The 20,438-nt window shown below is 32.0% G+C and overlaps 1 protein-coding gene across 1 annotated transcript in view; it reads left to right on the top strand.

Annotated features, from left to right (window-relative positions):
* The window catches only part of LOC139087996 (Kv channel-interacting protein 4-like), a 72,328-nt gene that overhangs the window by 39,225 nt on the left and 12,665 nt on the right, over positions 1–20,438 (top strand). The window contains exons 2-3 of the mRNA XM_070636978.1: positions 6,825–7,016; positions 13,460–13,533. Coding sequence (XP_070493079.1) covers positions 6,825–7,016; positions 13,460–13,533 — 266 coding nt within the window. The remainder of the gene's footprint in view (positions 1–6,824; positions 7,017–13,459; positions 13,534–20,438) is intronic.

Genomic DNA, 20,438 nt, shown 5'->3' with positions numbered 1-20,438 from the left:
AAGCTTTTTGACATTTGAGTTGGCATGTGAGATGGCGAGACGTAAAGTGTTATAAATTTAATAGAAATGCTAGTTGCTAGTGCTGGTGCCGTTAACAAACCAAATGGCGTTAAAAAATTTTTGTATTAAATTGCTGGTTTTATTACAGAATGCTTTAAAATGAGGTAAGGGTTTATGAGAGGAGGAAGGGTATCAATTAGCTAGTGTATAAGTAGGTCTTAAAATAAGCTCTATGGCACACGATTGTATCACGATGCAATCTCTCTACTAAATTGCATACTAAACTTAGTGACATAATAGCAAAGGCCATCGCTACCAAGACATGTGTGTTGCATTCTAAAAAGCTTAAGAGCCTCTATGTAGTAGCTTTGTTCCTAGAGCATGGAATGGAGCTTGCTAACATTGCAACGATCTATTCGTACCACTTATGAATCATCACTTAAGCAACTAACGATAAAATGTATGAAAAACTTGTGACTAAGAATCCCAGGTGTAAAGTTGAATACAAAGCGACAAGAAATATGAAAAATGTAATCATACATAAATTTAAGTGAAGCAATAAAGATGAATGCAACAAGCATGACACCCTTTAAAAAATGCTAAAGCGTTTTTTCTTTTCTTTGAGAAATAAGAGTAGAAAAGCTGGGAAAAAATAATAACATAAATGCAATTTCAATTGAGATAAATTGTAAGCTTTATTGTTTGAAATAGTACTGCTGTGCTTCTTCTAGCTTCTTATGTACTTAAGAAAACTATTTGGATTTTTAATGGGGGGTTGTCGGAAAGAGCAGACAGTTTGTCTGAATGAGGAGAATGTATAATTGATCTTTAAACAGATTCTGATGAGCATTAAGTCGATTTGTAGTTTATATGAAGTTGAGGGGACTTTACCTGATTTTAACATACAAAATGCTAGTCTGCTTTGTGCTTTTAAGTACTTTTCAATTCAGGCATCATTTGCGAAAAAACATTCAGTGGAAATTTCGTTTTTTGACATCATAATTGGGGAAAACAGCCGTAACAGTGTCATCATCCTAGTATCTGCACAAGCGACACAAATGAAAAAGCTCCACCATGCTATTATGAAGCTTTAAAGGCTCCGATATGCTTTATTAAGTCTTTAAAGCTCCGTACGGAACTATCTTCATTTGTTTCATACGAACTCTGTCTCCTTCCGTTTACAATAGGACAAAATGGTTTCTTAGCAACTAAATTGTGCTGCTCGGGATTTATATCTGAGTTTTGAAGCTATGTGATCCTTCATAGAAGACACGATGCATGAAATGAGCCCGTATATCTTATTTAAATACATATAACTTACACAAGACTCTTCCGAGAATCTTTTGTGTATAAATATTCCAAAATATACATAAAATTGGGGCTAAAATAAAGATAATATCCATGACTATACAAAAAGAAATTTTCAAGTCTAGACAAAACCTTTAAACCCAAAAATCACAAAATCCTTAAAGCCGTAAAAAGTATCGATCATTTCACAAAATAAAATTGACCCAGTCGTGGAGAGAAAAAAGAGAAAAAATGCACATCATTCAGTCTCCAATAATGATTTCCATGCTTGTTCATCCTCCTCGCAATATTATAATCCAAAGAGCATAAGACGATGTAATGTCTCAACATAGAAACTGAAATCTCCTCATATCTCTTATCATTAATCTTTCTTGTATGTTTTATCCTCTTCTTGATTCAGTCTCATTCGCTTTTTTTTTATGTCATACATATTTTATCCAATATCAAGATCTTTAAATGGTGAATAAGTGAATGCATGTGCTTATATATTCCTCACAAATCATTATGGAAGCAAAAATATGCATGAAAATCACTTCATAAATCTAACAAACAAGTTCATAATATGTGAATAAATATATAACATGATATACATACACGAGCAGACATGACTTGGTGATAAATAATTTAATGTAAAATAATTATGTTATGATAATGCAGGGATTTGACATTTCACAGTCTCTGCCTTTTTCGGTTGACAATATTATTAATTAATTATTTCTAATTCATATAACATAAACTTCAATTTATTCTCCCCTCAATTCGTACGAAGCAATAAATTTTCTCTTCCTTCTCATACTCTACTTCATAATATTTTTGCTTCTTCTTGTTCTGTTTTATGTGCCATAATATTATCAATATGAATCAAACAATGAGAAATGTTTAGGTCAGTTAATTTATTTTTTTATGGTTTTAGCGCATTTATTGGATTAGCAGATGCTTTCTGTTGTTGATTGAGTTTATTCTCCAAGGTGCTACTTTCTGGTTTTGATCTCAAGATTTGACGAGACTGGGTTGAGGGGTCGAAATCAAGGCTTTGAACAATTCCTGGAAAACTGGAGGAAATCATAGTTTCTGTTCCCACAATGACTGTCAATCGATACATGTAACCACCCATGCTATAAAGAGGATTGGTGTCAAAACCCCTATTATAGAATATAGGTATCTAATTTTCAAGCCTAAAACCAACAACCCATGTCTAGCGTACTCGAACAGACAACAATCATGGTTATGGGTACGCTCACAAAATTGAGCATTTATAATGGTTGAATACACTCATGAACAAGTTTACCCAAACAGGCAAAGAGACCGCTTTTAGTAGTCTTTCTTTATTATGAAAACATACTCATTTTCTGTTAGGGTCATTTTGGTGAGTATGCTCAATGTCTGTTAGGAGTACCTGCATCTTGTAGCTTAGTCAATTTTGAGGCATTTAATAGTCATAAAACATCTAGTAAGATTAAAAATTTAACGAATTTTCAGTCCGAATTCTTAAAAAATTCATTCTGTTATATCCGGAATTTAGATCCAGATAAGTAAAATATAACTAAAGTCAATAAAATTTCCAGACACCCAGCCATTCCACAATCATAATCAACAAAAACTCTCATAAATTCGTCAATAAAATAATAAATTGTGTTTGAATGATATCAGAGGAAAAAATCGATAAGATATTATGATGTTCGATGTCGATTGTTATTATGTGTTACGCGGCAGATAAATCAGAGAGATGAAAGAGGAGGAGATGAACGTTTATTTGCTCTGTGTGTGGGAAAGAAAAGAATAAAATGAGAGAAAAAAAATATATTGAAGAAAAGAGTCCATTAATTTCACATTTTATGGCATTTAATCTATTGGCAATAAATATGAATGACTTGCTTCTTTTGTAGTAACAGTAGTAGCGAGGTGTTTTGACTGTTTGTTCATTTTTCTCCTTCTTTTCTTTTATTACAAAGAAATAATCTTTTTGCTCTTCTTCTTCTTCTTTTTCGTGTGTATTATTGTGGAAAACAAGAAAAATCGGCTTTTGATATATTTGTGGCTTACAATCGAAATAGAAACAAAAAAACAAAAGTGAGAAAAGGGAAGTTTTTTAAGTTTCCGTAATCCCTGTCAAGCTTGAAATGAATGAGAATGAAATAATTGTGTGCAAGCTTCATAAATTATATTTCCACTTTGTTTGTTTATTCTGTGTAGTTGTGCTCTCTCGTGATTTTTTGTGTTTCTAACAAATTTGCCTTATTTCTGTTTTCTGTGGAAGTTGAGGAACAATTTATTAAAAAAGCTTTCATTAAGTTTTTATAGCATTTGAACTTTTAATTGTTAATTTGATAGCAATGGTTTGGATTTTCATCGAAAAACGTAATGATTAACCACGTGCAGATGTCATTAATGGTCTTTATAACCTGAAAATCACTAAACTACCCATACCCTAGATTACTTTGCCTATTTAGAATACCAAATGCTTCACTGTTTCTATCAACAGCCCCTCTCCAACAGTTTTTGACCATGATTTTTTTGCCACAATACTTCTGGTGTCTTCTTAATGACTAATTCAAAAGATGTAGAATCTAAGTACATATAATTCCTAAGACACCAAAATCAGTTCTGAATGATGTGACACTTTAATCCATAATTAACATTTAATTAACTCCCAAAATCTCTGTACAATTATTATTCATCAAAATGACTAATTTACTGCATGGCGCTCGTGTTTGATTTGTTTATTATCATTTTAAATCTGCCAGTTAATAAAAATCATCCTACTGATGATGATCATCTTTAAACAAAATTTGCCACTCCTACACCTCATAACACTTTAATTTTCTCCTCCGATTGAGATGAATAATCTCTCTATTTATTTCAAGCTTATGAATCACGTTCATTTTTCATTCATTCATAGATTATATTTTGAAAAGAGTAAATAATCCAACAAGCTAGTATTAACTGTATGCATTCGATGATGTGAGAAATAATTGGACTATATATATCAAATGGTCAACATGTTAGGAATCTGGTGTGTATGAGTAATGATTCCACTCAAAATACGACATGGGGGAAAGGCATATGACCACCATGCATGCAATAAAGTTTATTTAACGTTATTGGTCAATCGCACAACTGACTTTAACCATATATTTATATCATATAAGATGATAAAGCACGCACAAATGCCGAAAAAGGAAAAAATAATAATTTGGACACGCATCCACGTTAGGAAATTTTTCAATATTTTTCCAGAAATTCTAACTTTTAATGATTATGATAGACCCTTATGTCTAGTATATGAAGCTGCAAAGAAAAAATTTTTCAACCCATGGCTGACGAGATATAGGGTTTTGAAAATTGAAAAAGTGTATCGACCACTTTTACTAAAAATGCTCTAACTTTTTAAGGTTTATATCAATTTCATTCAAATAACTTTTATTTAGTAGATATAATTAGGAACTATATTTACAGCAACAATTTTGAAACTTTTAAGTTCCTTAGTGCCTCTAAAACTTAGATTTATTGAAAAAATGAGAATTGTTCATACTTACATTCACTTTTCTCAGGTCGAATAGTTCCGATTTTATGAAAAGTGATTTTGTGTGTTAGGTACTAACAATATCTACCAAATATTGTAAAAATTATTTTTTTCGACTCCGGTTTATGTAGACAAAAATGGACTTTTTCCTCAAAAAATAGCGTTTTTTCGACATTTTTGAGTATAGCTCTAAAATAAGGGTGCATGGTACGGTATATTATTGCAGTTTTGAATAGTTCGTATGTTATGCTACAAGATTATGGAAAAATATGTGCAACTTTATCTGCGCGTTTTCGAGAAAAATGACAAAGTATCTATTTTCTTGCAACATTTTTATAAAAAAATTAATCTAAAATCGCCTAATGACATTTTATGAGATAATACATATGTGTATTCAACATATTTTGATAGAACTAGATTATATAATAATGATTCAATAAAAAATTTGAAGCTTTTTTCTAACCTATGCTGTTTGCTTAGCTCAGAAATCTACTATGTACTCAAACCTCTACTGTTCAGCACTGCTGCAATATTTTTTATTTCTGTCTTAAATTATGTTTAGCTAAGGTCATGAGCTTTCCAACGATATATAATACTTATATGTTTAGTCTTATATTAGTGGCTAAATAGTCAAAAGTTTAAAATTTCAATTTTTCGACCTCATTTTTTAAGTCAAATTTTCATTAATTGATGTTTGGGATGGTTTTATGAGATAATATGTAATTCTTTTGACTGTTTGTGACTTAAAATGATCAAAAGTAATGATAAAGATGTTTTGGGCTCATCCATTAGTGTAACTTTGGACTTTGGACCTACGGCCATTCGATGAGCTGAAAAGTTTTTCATATACACTTACAGTCATTTTATGTCATAATCAGTCGAAAAAATTACATATTATCTTATAAAACCTTATAAAACATCAATTAATGAAAATTTGACTTAAAAAATGAGGTCGAAAAATTGAAATTTTAAACTTTTGACTATTTAGCCACTAATATAAGACTAAACATATAAGTTTTATATATCCTTGGAAAGCTCATGGCCTAGCTAAACATAATTTAAGACAGAAATAAAAAGTATTGCAGCAGTGCTGAACAGTAGAGGTTTGAGTACATAGTAGATTTCTGAGCTAAGCAGACAGCATAGGTTAGAAAAAGCTTCAAATTTTTTATTGAATCATTATTATATAATCTAGTTCTATCAAAATATGTTGAATACACATAATTATCTCATAAAATGTTATTAGGCGATTTTAGAGTAATTTTTTTATAAAAATGTTGCAAGAAAATAGATACTTTGTCATTTTTCTCGAAAACGCGCAGATAAAGTTGCACATATTTTTCCATAATCTTGTAGCATAACATACGAACTATTCAAAACTGCAATAATATACCGTACCATGCACCCTTATTTTAGAGCTATACTCGAAAATGTCGAAAAAACGCTATTTTTTGAGGAAAAAGTCCATTTTTGTCTACATAAACCGGAGTCAAAAATAATAATTTTTATAATATTTTGTAGATATTGTTAGTATCTAACACACAAAATCACTTTTAATAAAATCGGCACTATTCGACCTGAGAAAAGTGAATGTAAGTATGAAAAATTCTCATTTTTCAATAAATCTAAGTTTTAGAGGCACTTTAAAAGTTTCAAAATTGTTGCTGTAAATATAGTTCCTAATTATATCTACTAAATAAAAGTTATTTGAATGAAATTGATATAAACCTTAAAAAGTTAGAGCATTTTTAGTAAAAGTGGTCGATACACTTTTACAATTTTCAAAACCCTATATCTCGTCAGCCATGGGTTGAAAAATTTTTTCTTTGCAGCTTCATATACTAGACATAAGGGTCTATCATAATCACTAAAAGTTAGAATTTCTGGAAAAATATTGAAAAATTTCCTAACGTGGCATCCTCAATTAATTTAATGATTCGAAACAAAAATAATATCATTTTTCATATTTTTCTCTCATTTTTATTATTAATAGATTGTGAGCTGGAGGAGTTGGAGGCGCCTCAACGATATCGTCCAGATTCACTCGCACAGATTTGCAAAACGACTAGATTCAGTGAGCCAGAAATCAAACGAATGTATCGTGGATTCAAAAGCCATTGTCCAAATGGAATGGTTAAAGAGGATACATTTAAAATTATTTACGCGCAATTTTTTCCTCAGGGAGGTATGTATAAATTTATTTATGACATTAAACGGTAATGCGGCTACTGTATTTTAATTTGCATATAAACACAATTGAGAGACGTGATATAAGAGAGGACAAGTTTTTCTCGTAGATCAGTGGTGGGCAATGTCTGTGCCGTCATAAAATTTTGGAAACACTACGAATCGTATGTCGTATGCGGTTTTGTTCGAGACTAACCACCAAGGTGTGCGGCGAAATATAAAAGGTTGCCCACCACTATCCTAAATGAATCAGTATTGAACATGGGATAGTTTTTGATGATCAGTGACTTTAGCGCAATCCAGGAACAACTAACCCAAAGTAACAGCTTTTAGGTACTACTGTAGACAATTTGCAGTATGAATGCAAGCTCTTTGTCTGTTAGGGTCAGTCTACTAGTCACAAAATTGCAAATAATGTGACAAAAATTCAAAAATTGACTGATTTTTGTCATCTGAGCTTTAAGTCCCCTGACTCAATCTATTAACAACCAAGAGAATTACAGAATTAAATGATTTTTGAAAATTAAAATTTTAACATTTCACAAAAATTCAAAATTTCAAGGTCTGAAAAAATTGAAAAATAAGAGCTTCCTATTTACCATTTGGTAGCATTCAACTTGCATTCAACTGGTACATTGCACAACAAGCAATCTTCTATTTAAGCTCCTTAAAATCCTAAATCCCTTCATCCCTTAAAAGCAATCATAACAAGTAAACGACCCCATATCAGTCAGCAAGTCTACTCACTTTCCCTAATAACATCCTCATCCCTTCCTGAAAACTGCATCAACAAATAACGAAACAAATACTGAATGAAGCGGAAAGAAAAAAAAAAACTTTTCGTTTCCCAAGCTTAAAAAATCATTAAAACTTTTCCTATCAGTACCCAACGAATCATTTGCAAATTGGAGCTTGTTAAATTCATGACTCGAGGATTTTGACATCCAAGCCATAAAATGGCATGGACCGAGCAAAATAGGAGATGAATAAATAGATGAGCATAATAAAAATAAGAAGAGGAAAGCGGACAGTTCGCATGAAATGCTTAACGTAATTTTTGTTTTATTCTTATTATCCCTTTTTGTTTATTAAATTGTTCAATTATGGGACGGAAAAGAGAAAACGTATTTTTCGTATCACAGAACAATGCTACAGTATAGTCTCGAATTTAGGGGAACTGAAATGCGAAAAAAGTTTTGACAAAAAACTGTTGAAGTTGGATGGGGTGTCGTGGAGTTTTGAGTAAGATTTATGGGGATTTGATGATTTTCAAGAATTCCGAAAGATTTTGTTTTTTAAGATTTATCCATAAGTTCCAAAACTGTAGGGTGCTGCTTATTATGTAAATTTATTCCCGAATATCCAACGTATCTGATCGAATTGCTTTAAAGTCTCACAAAATCCCTTAAAATCCCTTCAATAATGAATTTCGTAGCTTTAAACGTCCTTCAAGCAGGTATGACATCCCCTTATGAATCCCTATCAAACTACAGCCATCCGAAAATAAAGAAAGCACATTTTTGTCTAGTTCCGAAAGAACTTTTCTTCTATTCATGCTGTATAATTTCGACAGTCATAAAGTGTACATACACTTCAATATCTTGCGATGAACTTTTCTCGTATTTTTATCGCATGTGTATATATATATTTTTTTTTATCGAGTCTGTGTTAATTCCTACTCATTAGTAGAAAGTGAGGAAAAAGTTCAGAAAGTATTATTATAAGTATTATCAGGATGATAACTGAACCTTTCCGTAGTATTAATATTGTATACCTATTTTAAGGGGGTATTTCATATCTTTAGGCTTCTATTGAGGTTTATGCTGCTAGATTCAAGGAACAACAATTAGCTGGAGATATTTGAGATTCAACTGTTCACAGAAGTTTGAGATTTCTTTTGAAGGTCCTTAAGCCTGTCCGACTTTTAATGCACTATTCTATTTGATTTGTCTTTGATTTGTGTGATTCTGTGTCTTTAGTTTGGATATACAGGTAGATTTGCAAAAAAAATCTTGTCCTCCACAGCTGGTCCCATTCCACAATTTGCTACCTTCTACAAATATAACCATTTTGTTGACATCGACGAAAGGTAGCAACCTGTGGAAAAGGAATCACCTGTGGATGATGAATGGGTAATTGATAAAACTCTTTTGCCAGTTTATTTAAAATGCAAGAGATGCAAACTTGATGTTATCCACCGAACTTTAAAAAAACTTACTCTGAACTAAATTGCAAAATATGTAATTTAGCATTCTGCTATATTGTATCAAATCGTCTGCTTCTTTGTAAAGCTCTTTTACTTAATGAGACCAAATTGCATCCATATGCAGGTCACATTTAGGCGGCTTCCATTTGATGTCAATAAAATAGGTTTAGCGGAGCTTTCATAGCTCCTTGTCGGAGCCTTCTTCACTCGGAATATTCAATACAATATATCTAATCCATTCAACTAAGCTACCAATCCCCTGCCAAACTACTTTCTCACATGGATTACAGCAAAACGAAAAACTTTTTTTTGACATGATAGGATAAAGTTGCTGCAAAAGTCATATCGCAAAACTTTAAGCTTTTAGACAACGATTATATTAATTAAATGGAATCAACCGCATTTGAAAGTTTCATACAAATTCCATAATTACTAATTAAGCTTTCATTTGCATTAGTCTGCTTAATTTTCCATGAAAATTTTTTGGTGAACAAAAAGGCAATTTTGTTGTCTATGAGAGGTTCACATGGAAATAATTTAATGAGCTGCGTGTGTTGCTAAAAATAAAAAATGATAGAAAATAAATCTTGTAATAAAATATATTATACATAATATACAATGTTAAATGGACCAAGTATGGCGCACAGACAAAAAAAATCTATGATCTTATGATTTTATGAGTACGGAATGATGTGGAACTTTAATTAAGGACGAAAGAGAAGGAATCGTTAATTTTTCTGTCATTTGACATACATACATACGTAGGACGACGATGAAGATTGTGAGCGAACCATTAACATTATTAGATGCTTCCTATGTAGACATAAATGGAAGAAGATTTTGAGTAATGTAAAATGATGAAAAACTCATTTGTGAACACTAAATTGTTTCTTGGGTCTACTCTCGTTTTCCACACGAACAAAAAACTTTATCTCATGTCACCCGAGCGACACAAATGTAGGAGCTTCTACCATGTAGCTTTTAAGGTTTCACTAAATCTCTTTGATTAACACTAACTGGAAACTGCTTCAATTTCACGTGACGGCTGTCACATGAAGGTTACATGGAGCCACATAAAGGTCACATGGAGACACATGAAGGTCACATAGACGCCACATGATAGCCACATAGAACCACATGAAGGCTACATGGAGCCACATGAAGGTCACATGGTGAAACATGAAGGTCACATGAAGGTTACATGGAGTCACATGAAGGCCACATAGACGCCACATGAAGGCCACATGGAGGCCTCATAGACGCCACATGAATGTCACATGGAGACACATGAAGGTCGCATGGAGTCAGTAACATGAAAGCCATTTAGGCCAAATGGTGGTCACATAGAGACCACACGAAGGTGGCTTACATTTGATATTAGCGGAGCCTCTCCATCATATGTGTCGCTCGGGATTAGATTGTTTTTGACTGCTTTTGTCTCTCTCTCTGCATGTCATTCCTATTCAAAAAAGGCAAGCTCTCCATGAGACTTTCATAACAAAAAAATTTTTGGAAATTTTTGAAGTCACATAAAATTGTTGGTGTAGATTTAAATTCACTGATAGACTGGGTCGTTTTGGATTCTTTTTCTATCACTGAATGTAATTTAAATAGAAATAACAGTTTTCGTTTTCTTTAACTTTATTGTAAGTGATATTGGTGTCATATGAAGAGCTAGAAGCAGCAAGAAGTTTTGGTAAATTGATGCTAAGTAGGAGGGTTTTATGTGCATGCAAATTCAATTAGAATGTATTTTATTTGAATTTAAATTGAATTGATTTTGGAGTTATGATGATAGTTTTAAAGCTGGAAATATGTGCATAATTTTTGGGTAATTTAAAGCTTATAATGGAATCAAACTGTCGATGATATTTTTATTTACAGCCTGCAGCACATGTGCAGGTCTATATTTTGGAAACCTGTAAAAGGTCGTAAAACCTGTGTACCTCCGCAGAAAAGTGTACTGCGAGAATTTTTCGACCAACCCAAACAGGAGTTTTTGTTCAAAGTTCTTTGTTTTAATAAGAGTCTAAACTTTTTTGAAATTTAGGGCTAAATTGGATGTGCCCTGATATAAATAAAACCGTCACAGCAGAATCCGTTTTATAGTTCATGGTTATAGCTTCATCTAGTACTTGTTCGACTTTCTAAGAGCCTGCATTTGCTCCCGAATCATGCTACATTTCGTTGTTCCTCCATCCAGCAATTCCATTTAATCCTAGCGGATCCTAGCATCAAAAGACATTAAATCCCAAAACAAATACAAACTTTTAATCTTACAATATCATAAAAAAAATTTATATTCCAAAAACAGCTTAATAGGAATGTCCACAGCCCATGAACACAGCATAACTGTATCTGTATAACTCATTCCATTTCATTTAATTTTTCTATGCTTATCATTTCGCCCCGCAGTAGCCGTTTTCCTTTCCTTCATCAAATGAAAAATTGTAGACTTTTTACTTCTAATATGAAACATAAAAAAAGATGTAAAAAAATAATTAAATGCTTTTGTCGCGTGCTTCGTTAAATTTCCTTCCTTCCCGTCTTTATAAATGGCTACAGCTCTCAAATAATTTACATTTTTGACGAACGTGATCGTGATGTAAAATGAAAAATCACAAGAATTAGTTCAAATAATGTAATTATGTGCATAATTAATTAATAATTTTATCATTAAATTTACACAAATCATGCTCAATTGCACCTTGATACTGAGACATTAGACAATGATATTCTGCTTGCCTTATAAATGATTCATGGAACTCCTCTCTCAATGTTCTTCTTCTTAATTCTTACTCAATACCTTTTTGCCTTTTTTTTTTTACGTGAACGTAAATATTTCCTAAGTTTTATGGCTCAATGGGCTTTTAGTCATGATTTTGCTGTTTATAAAGGAAATCCAGTAAGAAAATTGCCTTTTCACACAAGAATGAAAAAAATATAAATGGATGAGTTTAATGCACTTTGGAAGGTTAAAAAGTTAAATATTAGATTTTTTTGGTGATTATCATCGTTACTTCACAGAAGTGCTGTGGTGAATTGGTTATGAATGGCGTTATGATTGCTTGAGTACACTTTTTTGGGGCAATATTTTTTGTTTGATTTGATGAAGATGGTTTTGAGGTAATTGAGGTTTTTTGGATGATATGAAGATTTTCTGAGTCACTTCCTAATGATTTGAGCTGTTCATGAGACGGTTGCCAATCTAAACTACTCAAATAGTAAAACTTGAGGTTAATTGATTCAAAATTCTGCTTTAGGCCAACTTAAATCTAGTATGATGCCGGATTTTGAATCTATTTACATAATTTGTGTTATTTGGGATAGTGATTGCCTGAACTTTATAATGGGAAGTACACCGCTTCAAGAAGGATTTCACAAGAAGGTTCAGCATTCCATTTCTTTGAATACAATCCGATCAAGACTAGAAGTATATTCAATACCACATATGTACATCGAGTAAGTACACCAGTGCACAAAGTTAGGTCTCCTAAAATCTCGTTCTCGGACAATTCTTAGGTCGTGATCTCGACAAATCTTAGTCTTGGAACCAGAGACCTTCATAACAGGTACCATCATAATGATATAGGCTAAGAGCTAGTTAAGCTAGCAAGAATTAAGATCGTTTAGTTCAAAGATAAGCCTATTTTCAAGGGAGTTAAGCTGTCTAGTTTTAGAGTGTTACGGACATTCTTGATCTATTCTAAGATCTTGCTCTAAACAGTTTCTTGGTTAAAAAGCGTTAAGGGGGTAACTATAGGTTTATACGAGAAAGTAACGCCTGCATTCTGAATGAACAACACAGCTACAGTAAACATAATTTTCCCATCATACCCAACCAGCATTATTAGCAGTTCTACTAAAAAAAGTTTGCAAATATTTTTTATTATCCGGAATTATCGGCAAAAAGTTTTTTCTTTTAACTTAGAAAGAATATAAAAATCGTAAAAATTGATGGTGCAATCATTATGATTATTCTCAGACTAACTTTCATTTGCGACAATTGAAAACTTTTTTTGCAAGATTTCCTCATTTTTATTTTTCCCCTCAAAACCAGCAAAAAAAAAGTCTCTAAAATATTCATTTGAAACATGAATTTTTAATACCGACTTAAACCATCCCTATAAATTCTTTAACATTAATGAGAAAAACTTTTTGTTCTCTTCGGATCTCTAAAAATATAATATAATATGGGAATGAAGCTTAATAATGATTTTATTATTCATTTACAGCAAATACGGGACTATATGCTCATTACATTTTTAATACCCTCGATAAGGATCATACAGGAACATTAAGTTTTGAGGTGAGTTTTACTTGTTTTTGTAATTCAAATTAAATTAGTCATTTGAATTTTTTATTATATGCTATAAATGGCAAAACCATTCATGATTTAAGATGTGGATTATAATTTTATATTTTTTTATTGATTCAATTTTCATAAAAAAATGAAAAAGTTTTGAAAAACTTGAGTGAAAAAATATTTTTTATTGCTTCTTGTGAGAGGGAGCTGTTCCCTTATTATGTAACACACTTAGTAAGATGAGATATGGTACCGATTCCGTACTTTATTTGTGTACCACCGGTGCATCTATGCAGCACAATTGGTGTACTAATATCGTACGACTATACCATACCACCTGTGCATCAGCAACTTTTCCATGCCAAGCTGTATATTTTTTTGTAGTAGTACCTATATTCATACTGTGTCGCATCAGATCATACCACCACCGAAGAAATAGGGTAAGGCGTCAAATAGTCAATTTTTCACGTTTCATCAGTGTGTTCCAAACTTATTTTGTACCATTGCACATTTTGGTGGTAAGCCTCAATCAAAATCACACAGCATAGAGATCATAGTGCATCACACTGTTTGGACAACTCTGCATTACGTAACAAGTAAACAATCCCTGCCTGAATAGAGCTAATTATTCCGTACCCTTTTACTACGTCAGACTATTTTTATGAAAGGAAAAAGAAGTTTTTATTCTGAATTCAATCCCCATTTTGTGGACATAATAAAATATCCATTCGGATATGAATCATGTGATAGTTTTCATTGGGTTCTGCATGAATCTAACGGGCAGAATTGACATTTTGGTATGTGATTTGAGTATAAATTTTTAAAATGTTGAGGATAAACACCAAGCTAGTGGATTTATATGATTTAAGTGCTTTCTGATGATAGAATTGCATTGAATGTAGTTTCATAAAGTAAGGATTTGCGATTTAAGTCGACATTTAACAGAAATGGAAGGAAGCAGTCTTAAAATCCATTCTTAGATGGACTTGAAAATGAACAAATTCTCAGAAATTAATTATACATTTTATTAAAAAAAAAAGAAGCTAGACAAGCTATAATTTTAATTTTTTACTCCTCATTTCCTAATCTTGTCACCTTGTCAACGCATAAAAGTCTCTATAATTTACGACTTATGATATAACATTATTAAATGTCATGACACAAAAATAAACTGATTAAAATTTACTGCGAATTTATGTCAAATCGTTCCTTCTTCTTCTTCTTCTTATCATCAACGTGCTTTTCCATGTTACGACTTATTAAAAAAGCTTAAATTAGACACATCTGCCATTTACAAGTCTTTTGGCAAACTTAAAAATTATTTAAGCTTTCACCTTCAGGTGATACGACATCATCCATTATGGAAAAAGTAAATAAACAAAATGCTTATGTAACCTAAATTGTCTTCCATAGAGTTTTGGAATGGAATATTCATCCATTTATAGAATGGTGGATATAGCAAATAGGGTTATCCGTAGTTGTTGTCTAAAATTTAATTTTAAATCCACAATTCGATATGCTTGGAATATATGATTTAGTGCTGGTGATTATTTATTGAATCTGACTTAATGCTAATTATTAGCTAAGTCAACGGAGGATAACCAGTAAAAAGAATGTTCAACACTGAGCTAAAGTGCTATTCACTTGCTCCTTTTGAGCTTTTCAGGAAAAGATTGAAGTGAGAATGAATTGACATACAATCGATATTCTGTTGCATCCTTAGGGACCTCGTTTAGTAGTGAGGAAGGGAGGTGATTGTGTGATTGAAACTTTGTTGCACGTCAAACAAAACAAATTCTACAAGGAATTTATAACAGGTGGAAAAGAGGGGTTACTGAGATTGCGACATTTCGCAACAGATTGAGGAAAGAGTAATTGAGGCAAGGGCAGGTCAATTCCTCGTTTTTGTAGAAAAATCATTCAATTTTCTTGTATTTTTTGAGTCTAAAATCCTAAGAAACTTACCTGAGTGTAAGTATTTGGTAACCAGCTTCTGAATTCGTGGCGATTTCCTAAATATAATGATTAATCACCAGAGTTCCAGCTCAGCTTTCTCCAATAAACATTTCCTTACAAAATCCGTTCAACATTGAGCTCAGTAAGTAGCTTTGAGACGTGTTATTTTTTTATGATCAATACCGAGCTTCCAGCGCTTAAACATAAGAGGTGCTAAAAAATCATATTTCAATACACATCAATTACAAACAACCCCCAAAAGACATTTATATCGCTCAGGAAATAGGCACAACAGTGACATCAGTAAAATATTCAAATATTTCCGCTTGAAAAGACAAAGAGTTGCTGATTCATTGCAATGTCGCTATGCCTAATGTAGATTGGTTTTACAGAAATTCGGCTAGCATTTAATTTTGCACGCAGGAAAAAAAGGTGAAAAGGTTTTCGGTTTTTGTGGATGGCAGAAGATGGAATAAAAAAAAAAGCCCCATCTGAGATAGTTGATGACCGTAAAATTGTACGGGAATGAGGAATGGGTTTTTTTGTGTGCAGGGTAAATGCGAGATACGATGAGAAAATTACGTGCTTTGCCTTTTATTCAAATTGAGGGAGAAAAAAAGAGAATTTTCAGCAGAAAAAGTATTGAAAAGCAATTTACAGACTGCGAAATAATTTTCATGATAAACCCTTTAACATTTTTCCAGACATGAACATCATCGAGGCGAGGTGAAATAAAGCGGATCGTTAAAAATAATAAGGGAACCAAAAAATAATATTGAAATAATAAATGAATTTATTTCAGTTTCATCATATTATACAGACTTTTCGACATTAAAACAGTAAGCTGCTTTCCGACTCACAATACTTTGTTGTCTTTTCTCATGAAATTATTTGTGCTGAACAGAAAGGAGCTGTGATTTATTTTTAATTTCTTGTTTGCTGCCTTTCCTTTCATTCCCTTTTTTTAAAAATTTAATGTCTTTTCATAATTTCAAAACTTAATTAAGTTGTGCCAGGTGAAAGAATTCACGATGTTGACTAGCCTTGTGATTGTGATGATTTAAATGGGGGCGATTTTAAAGGAAAATTAATTTTGAATCTTTTGTTGAGGTTCTGAGTTTTAAATTGTTTTTAAGTGGCTTATGATTGTGAATAGAAGTGGCTCAATGCCGAAATGGGTCAGTATTTCGGTAAATAATTATTACAATACCAACTCGGCGATCAGTGGTTCGAGACTCGACAGGAAAATGCTTCACTTATCCTTTTTCGAATCGTATGAAGTGAAAATGCGACTCAAAGTCTTCCTTTGTAGGCTACAGGCAGGAATATCATCAAAAGAGCTGTGTCAAAGATTGTGATTTCTCTATAAGCTGTAGATCTAATGAGTGTAGAGGTCTAGCGTATTCATACTCGTTAAAAAATTAGCTTCTAATTGCCTTACCGCACCCTATATTTCAATGATCTGAGTAATCAACTGTTTCTAAGCCTTACTGTACTGTCAAAGACTATTAAAATCTCATTAAAAACTTAATTACATCCTTGACTAGGACACATTCAATCCAGGAATAATTTGGTCCACAAAGTCTGTTACTGTCACCCTAGATAATTTAATTATTCTCTATAAATTATCAAAACTCGACTCTTGTTCAAACCGGCTCCAAAACAATTAAATCAATCGACATGGATTGGAAATCGTCATGTCGACTAGACTCACCCCCAACCTTTACAAAATACAATACATGACATCATATTAAAAGCCATTGAACATTTACAACACACTGTTGAATGTGGACATTGTACATAAAATAACAATAATTTACCACCCACCCATCAGAAAGATCAATACATTCCTATGTTCCTTCATATGCGTCAAACTAATAATTATAAAGCACTCAGCAAAAATGTCCTCTTTTTTTTATCCATCAACAATAAATTTAATTATACTTTCAATTGCACATCATTCGATCGATGCTTAGTCTCCAATTAGACGGTATTCATCGTATTCAATATTTCATATTTAATATCGTGTAAATGAATAGAATAAATGTCACAAGAATGAAGAATTAGAATGGTAAGCACGTACTGCATCTAGAATTAAAACAATAATGTGGCAATATATATTGATTATATAGGAATGATAATGATAATCATACGTTGCTCTGTAGACAATTTAGTCTTTACTTATACTATAAAAAATTTTTTGGGTTCCAACTTTTTGTGTGTTTTTTTCAGGTTGTCAGATATATGTGTAGACTTGCTGCATGACTTATTTGATGAACTTCTCTGACTTGAATTTTAAATAATGTTAAAATTTAAATTTTTTAAAACCGTTGATATTTGAAAATTTAAAAACCGTAAAATTTGAAATTTTTAAACCCGTTACAATTAAAAATTAAAAAAACCGTTAAAATTTGAAATTTTAAAAACCGTTAAAATTTGAAATTTTAAAAACCGTTAAAATTTGAATTTTTCAAAACCGTCAAATTTTGAAATTTTCAAAACCGTTAAAATTTGAAATTATAAAAATCGTGAAAATTTGAAATTTTAAAAATCGTTAAAATTAAAAATTCAAAAACCGTTAAAATTTGAAATATTAAAAGCCGTTAAAATTTGAAATTTTAAATTCAAACCGTTAAAAATTTAAATTTTGTAAATCTTTTAATTCTTGAGCGCATTTTAAAATCAGTGCTCTAAAATCTTAAAAGCTTTAAAGTTCCTGCAACTTTAAGCCACAACTTACTTTATTCAAAATTGACCAACTCATCATCACCCTTGTGTGTATTAAAGCTTATGCATTAGTCACATACATTCACAAAGTAAGAGAATACGTCCATAAAGTTTTATTCAAATTGTCACTGCTAATGCTTTTATAGCCACAAGTAATCATGTATTTCTATCCAAGAATATAAGACTACTGTCTCTGTGAGTATCCTCTTGGTCTCTTCATTCATTTTCCATTCACATTACTGCACAAGGAACAGAAAGAAGGAAAATTCATCTCAATGTATGACATAATAAAGTAAAAAGCACAATTTCGCTTCAAGAGTAAAGTACGGAAAGATGATTTTTTATGTGAAATAAGGAAAAAGAAATGACGATGCAAAAAAACACAGAGAAGTATTAACGGTAATAGCAGCAACAAAAAGCTTTTAAAGTCATCAAAATTGTATTTTTGTATACAGTCTTTACGTGCTTACTTCTGATGTAGTGAGTTTTTCATTGCTTGATGTGCTTTTGCTGCGAGTATTTAGAGAAGTTATTGAGGAACGTTTGTGAAATACGATATTTTAGCATATCGAAGTGGAATTGATGAATTGATGGAATGATTTGAATGAATTGTTGGGAGAAATGACGTCAGAAGGTGGATGATATGCTGGAATGAAATATTGGCGCCAAAAATCACGTGTTTGGCTTTTAATAACCTGAAGTTGAGTTTAGATCGATGTGAAGTTGGTAACATTAAACTAAAGTTAAAATGACTTTGACCAGAAGTTGGTGACTTTGAAACCAGAAGTTGGTGACTTTGACCTGAAGTTGGTACAATTGGCCTTAAATAGTTGCAAATAGATCAAAAGTCGATGTAATTGACCATTGGTCTAATTAACATGCTAATTATGGCAAAAATCATATATTTCTAATTTAAAGTCTCTGTGAGTATTATATTATATTATTTACTTATTTGAACAATACTCTCAATGTAATGATTGTGAGATTGGTGTCATATGGGATGATCGTGACTCACGAAAAAGAAATGACTTACAAGAGAGTGATACAGATTTCCGATCTGTTGCTATACAACTAGGCTTACTTCTGATGAGGCCTTATTTTTTGCACAGGCAGAAGTTATTGAGGAACGTATATATGACTATGATAATTGATGTCTGGAATGATTTGAATGATTGTTCAGACACCACATCAGAAGGTGGATGAGCTTTAAATGACGAGAATCTAATAACCTGAAGTGGTTTGAAACTTTAACATTAAACTAACTTAGTGTCTTCACATATTTTCCGCAGCTCGCTAAAGTGGTAAGCCTCGACCGAAATCGTACAATGGGGCAGATATTCAAGAATGTATTTGGAATTTGAACAACACTCTAAGTGTTGGTGTCGGATGGGAATCTAACACGAATTTACTGGTCCGATCTTTGCCTAACTAGATTCTAGTCCAATACCACAAAAGCTTAAACAATCACAACTTAAAGACGAATTTATGCCGCTAACTCCTAGTCCTTCTTGAAGAAAGAATTCAAAAAACTCATCCCATCCCACTCTTGATCACAATCCTCTTCAAAGAGTTACAACGCCACATAGTTAATAGATTAAATTCATTCAACAGTCCCATTTTAATTTTTTGTTCATTTTATGCCAATTTCTCAACGTTTACAACAATGTTGAATATTTTTCATTTTTATTGCCTATCTGGCAAAAATAAAGAATTTAATGACTTTCCTTTTGCCTTTTTACATAGCACACACAATATTAAGATATGGCAGATGCCGTTAAATTGCTCTGTGGGTGGATGATAATGATGAATTCCAATGCTATTATAAATTTTGCTGAACGACTAGCAAAATGAATGAGGTTTTATTGGCTTAGAATTTTTTTGCACTTTATAGGATTTTTTTTTTGTGTTGGATAATAGCGACAGTTTTGGAGTTGCTGCTATGGGCATTTTATTGTAGGACAGAATTTTCAATAAGCTTAAGTTTTAATCTGTGGATTTGTAAAACTCAATTGAAAATTGCATGGCATATATTTATAGCAACTTTTCATTCAATGGTTTCTATTATTCTCTTTTTTGAATTGATGGGTAGATGACTGAATGATGGGCGTACAGCATGAGGATTGTGATATATAAATTATCATGTATATACTGTCGATTCGAGTGCTTTGAATTGAATTAAAGTTGAATATTTTGAAAAGAAATTTAATTTAAAGAAATTTTTGAAT

The sequence above is a fragment of the Chironomus tepperi genome, unplaced genomic scaffold (assembly GCF_022539635.2).
Source record: "Chironomus tepperi strain 1889 unplaced genomic scaffold, CSIRO-AGI_Ctep_v1 contig_159, whole genome shotgun sequence".
NCBI lineage: Eukaryota > Metazoa > Arthropoda > Insecta > Diptera > Chironomidae > Chironomus > Chironomus tepperi.
This window is presented reverse-complemented; position numbering and strand designations above follow the sequence as displayed.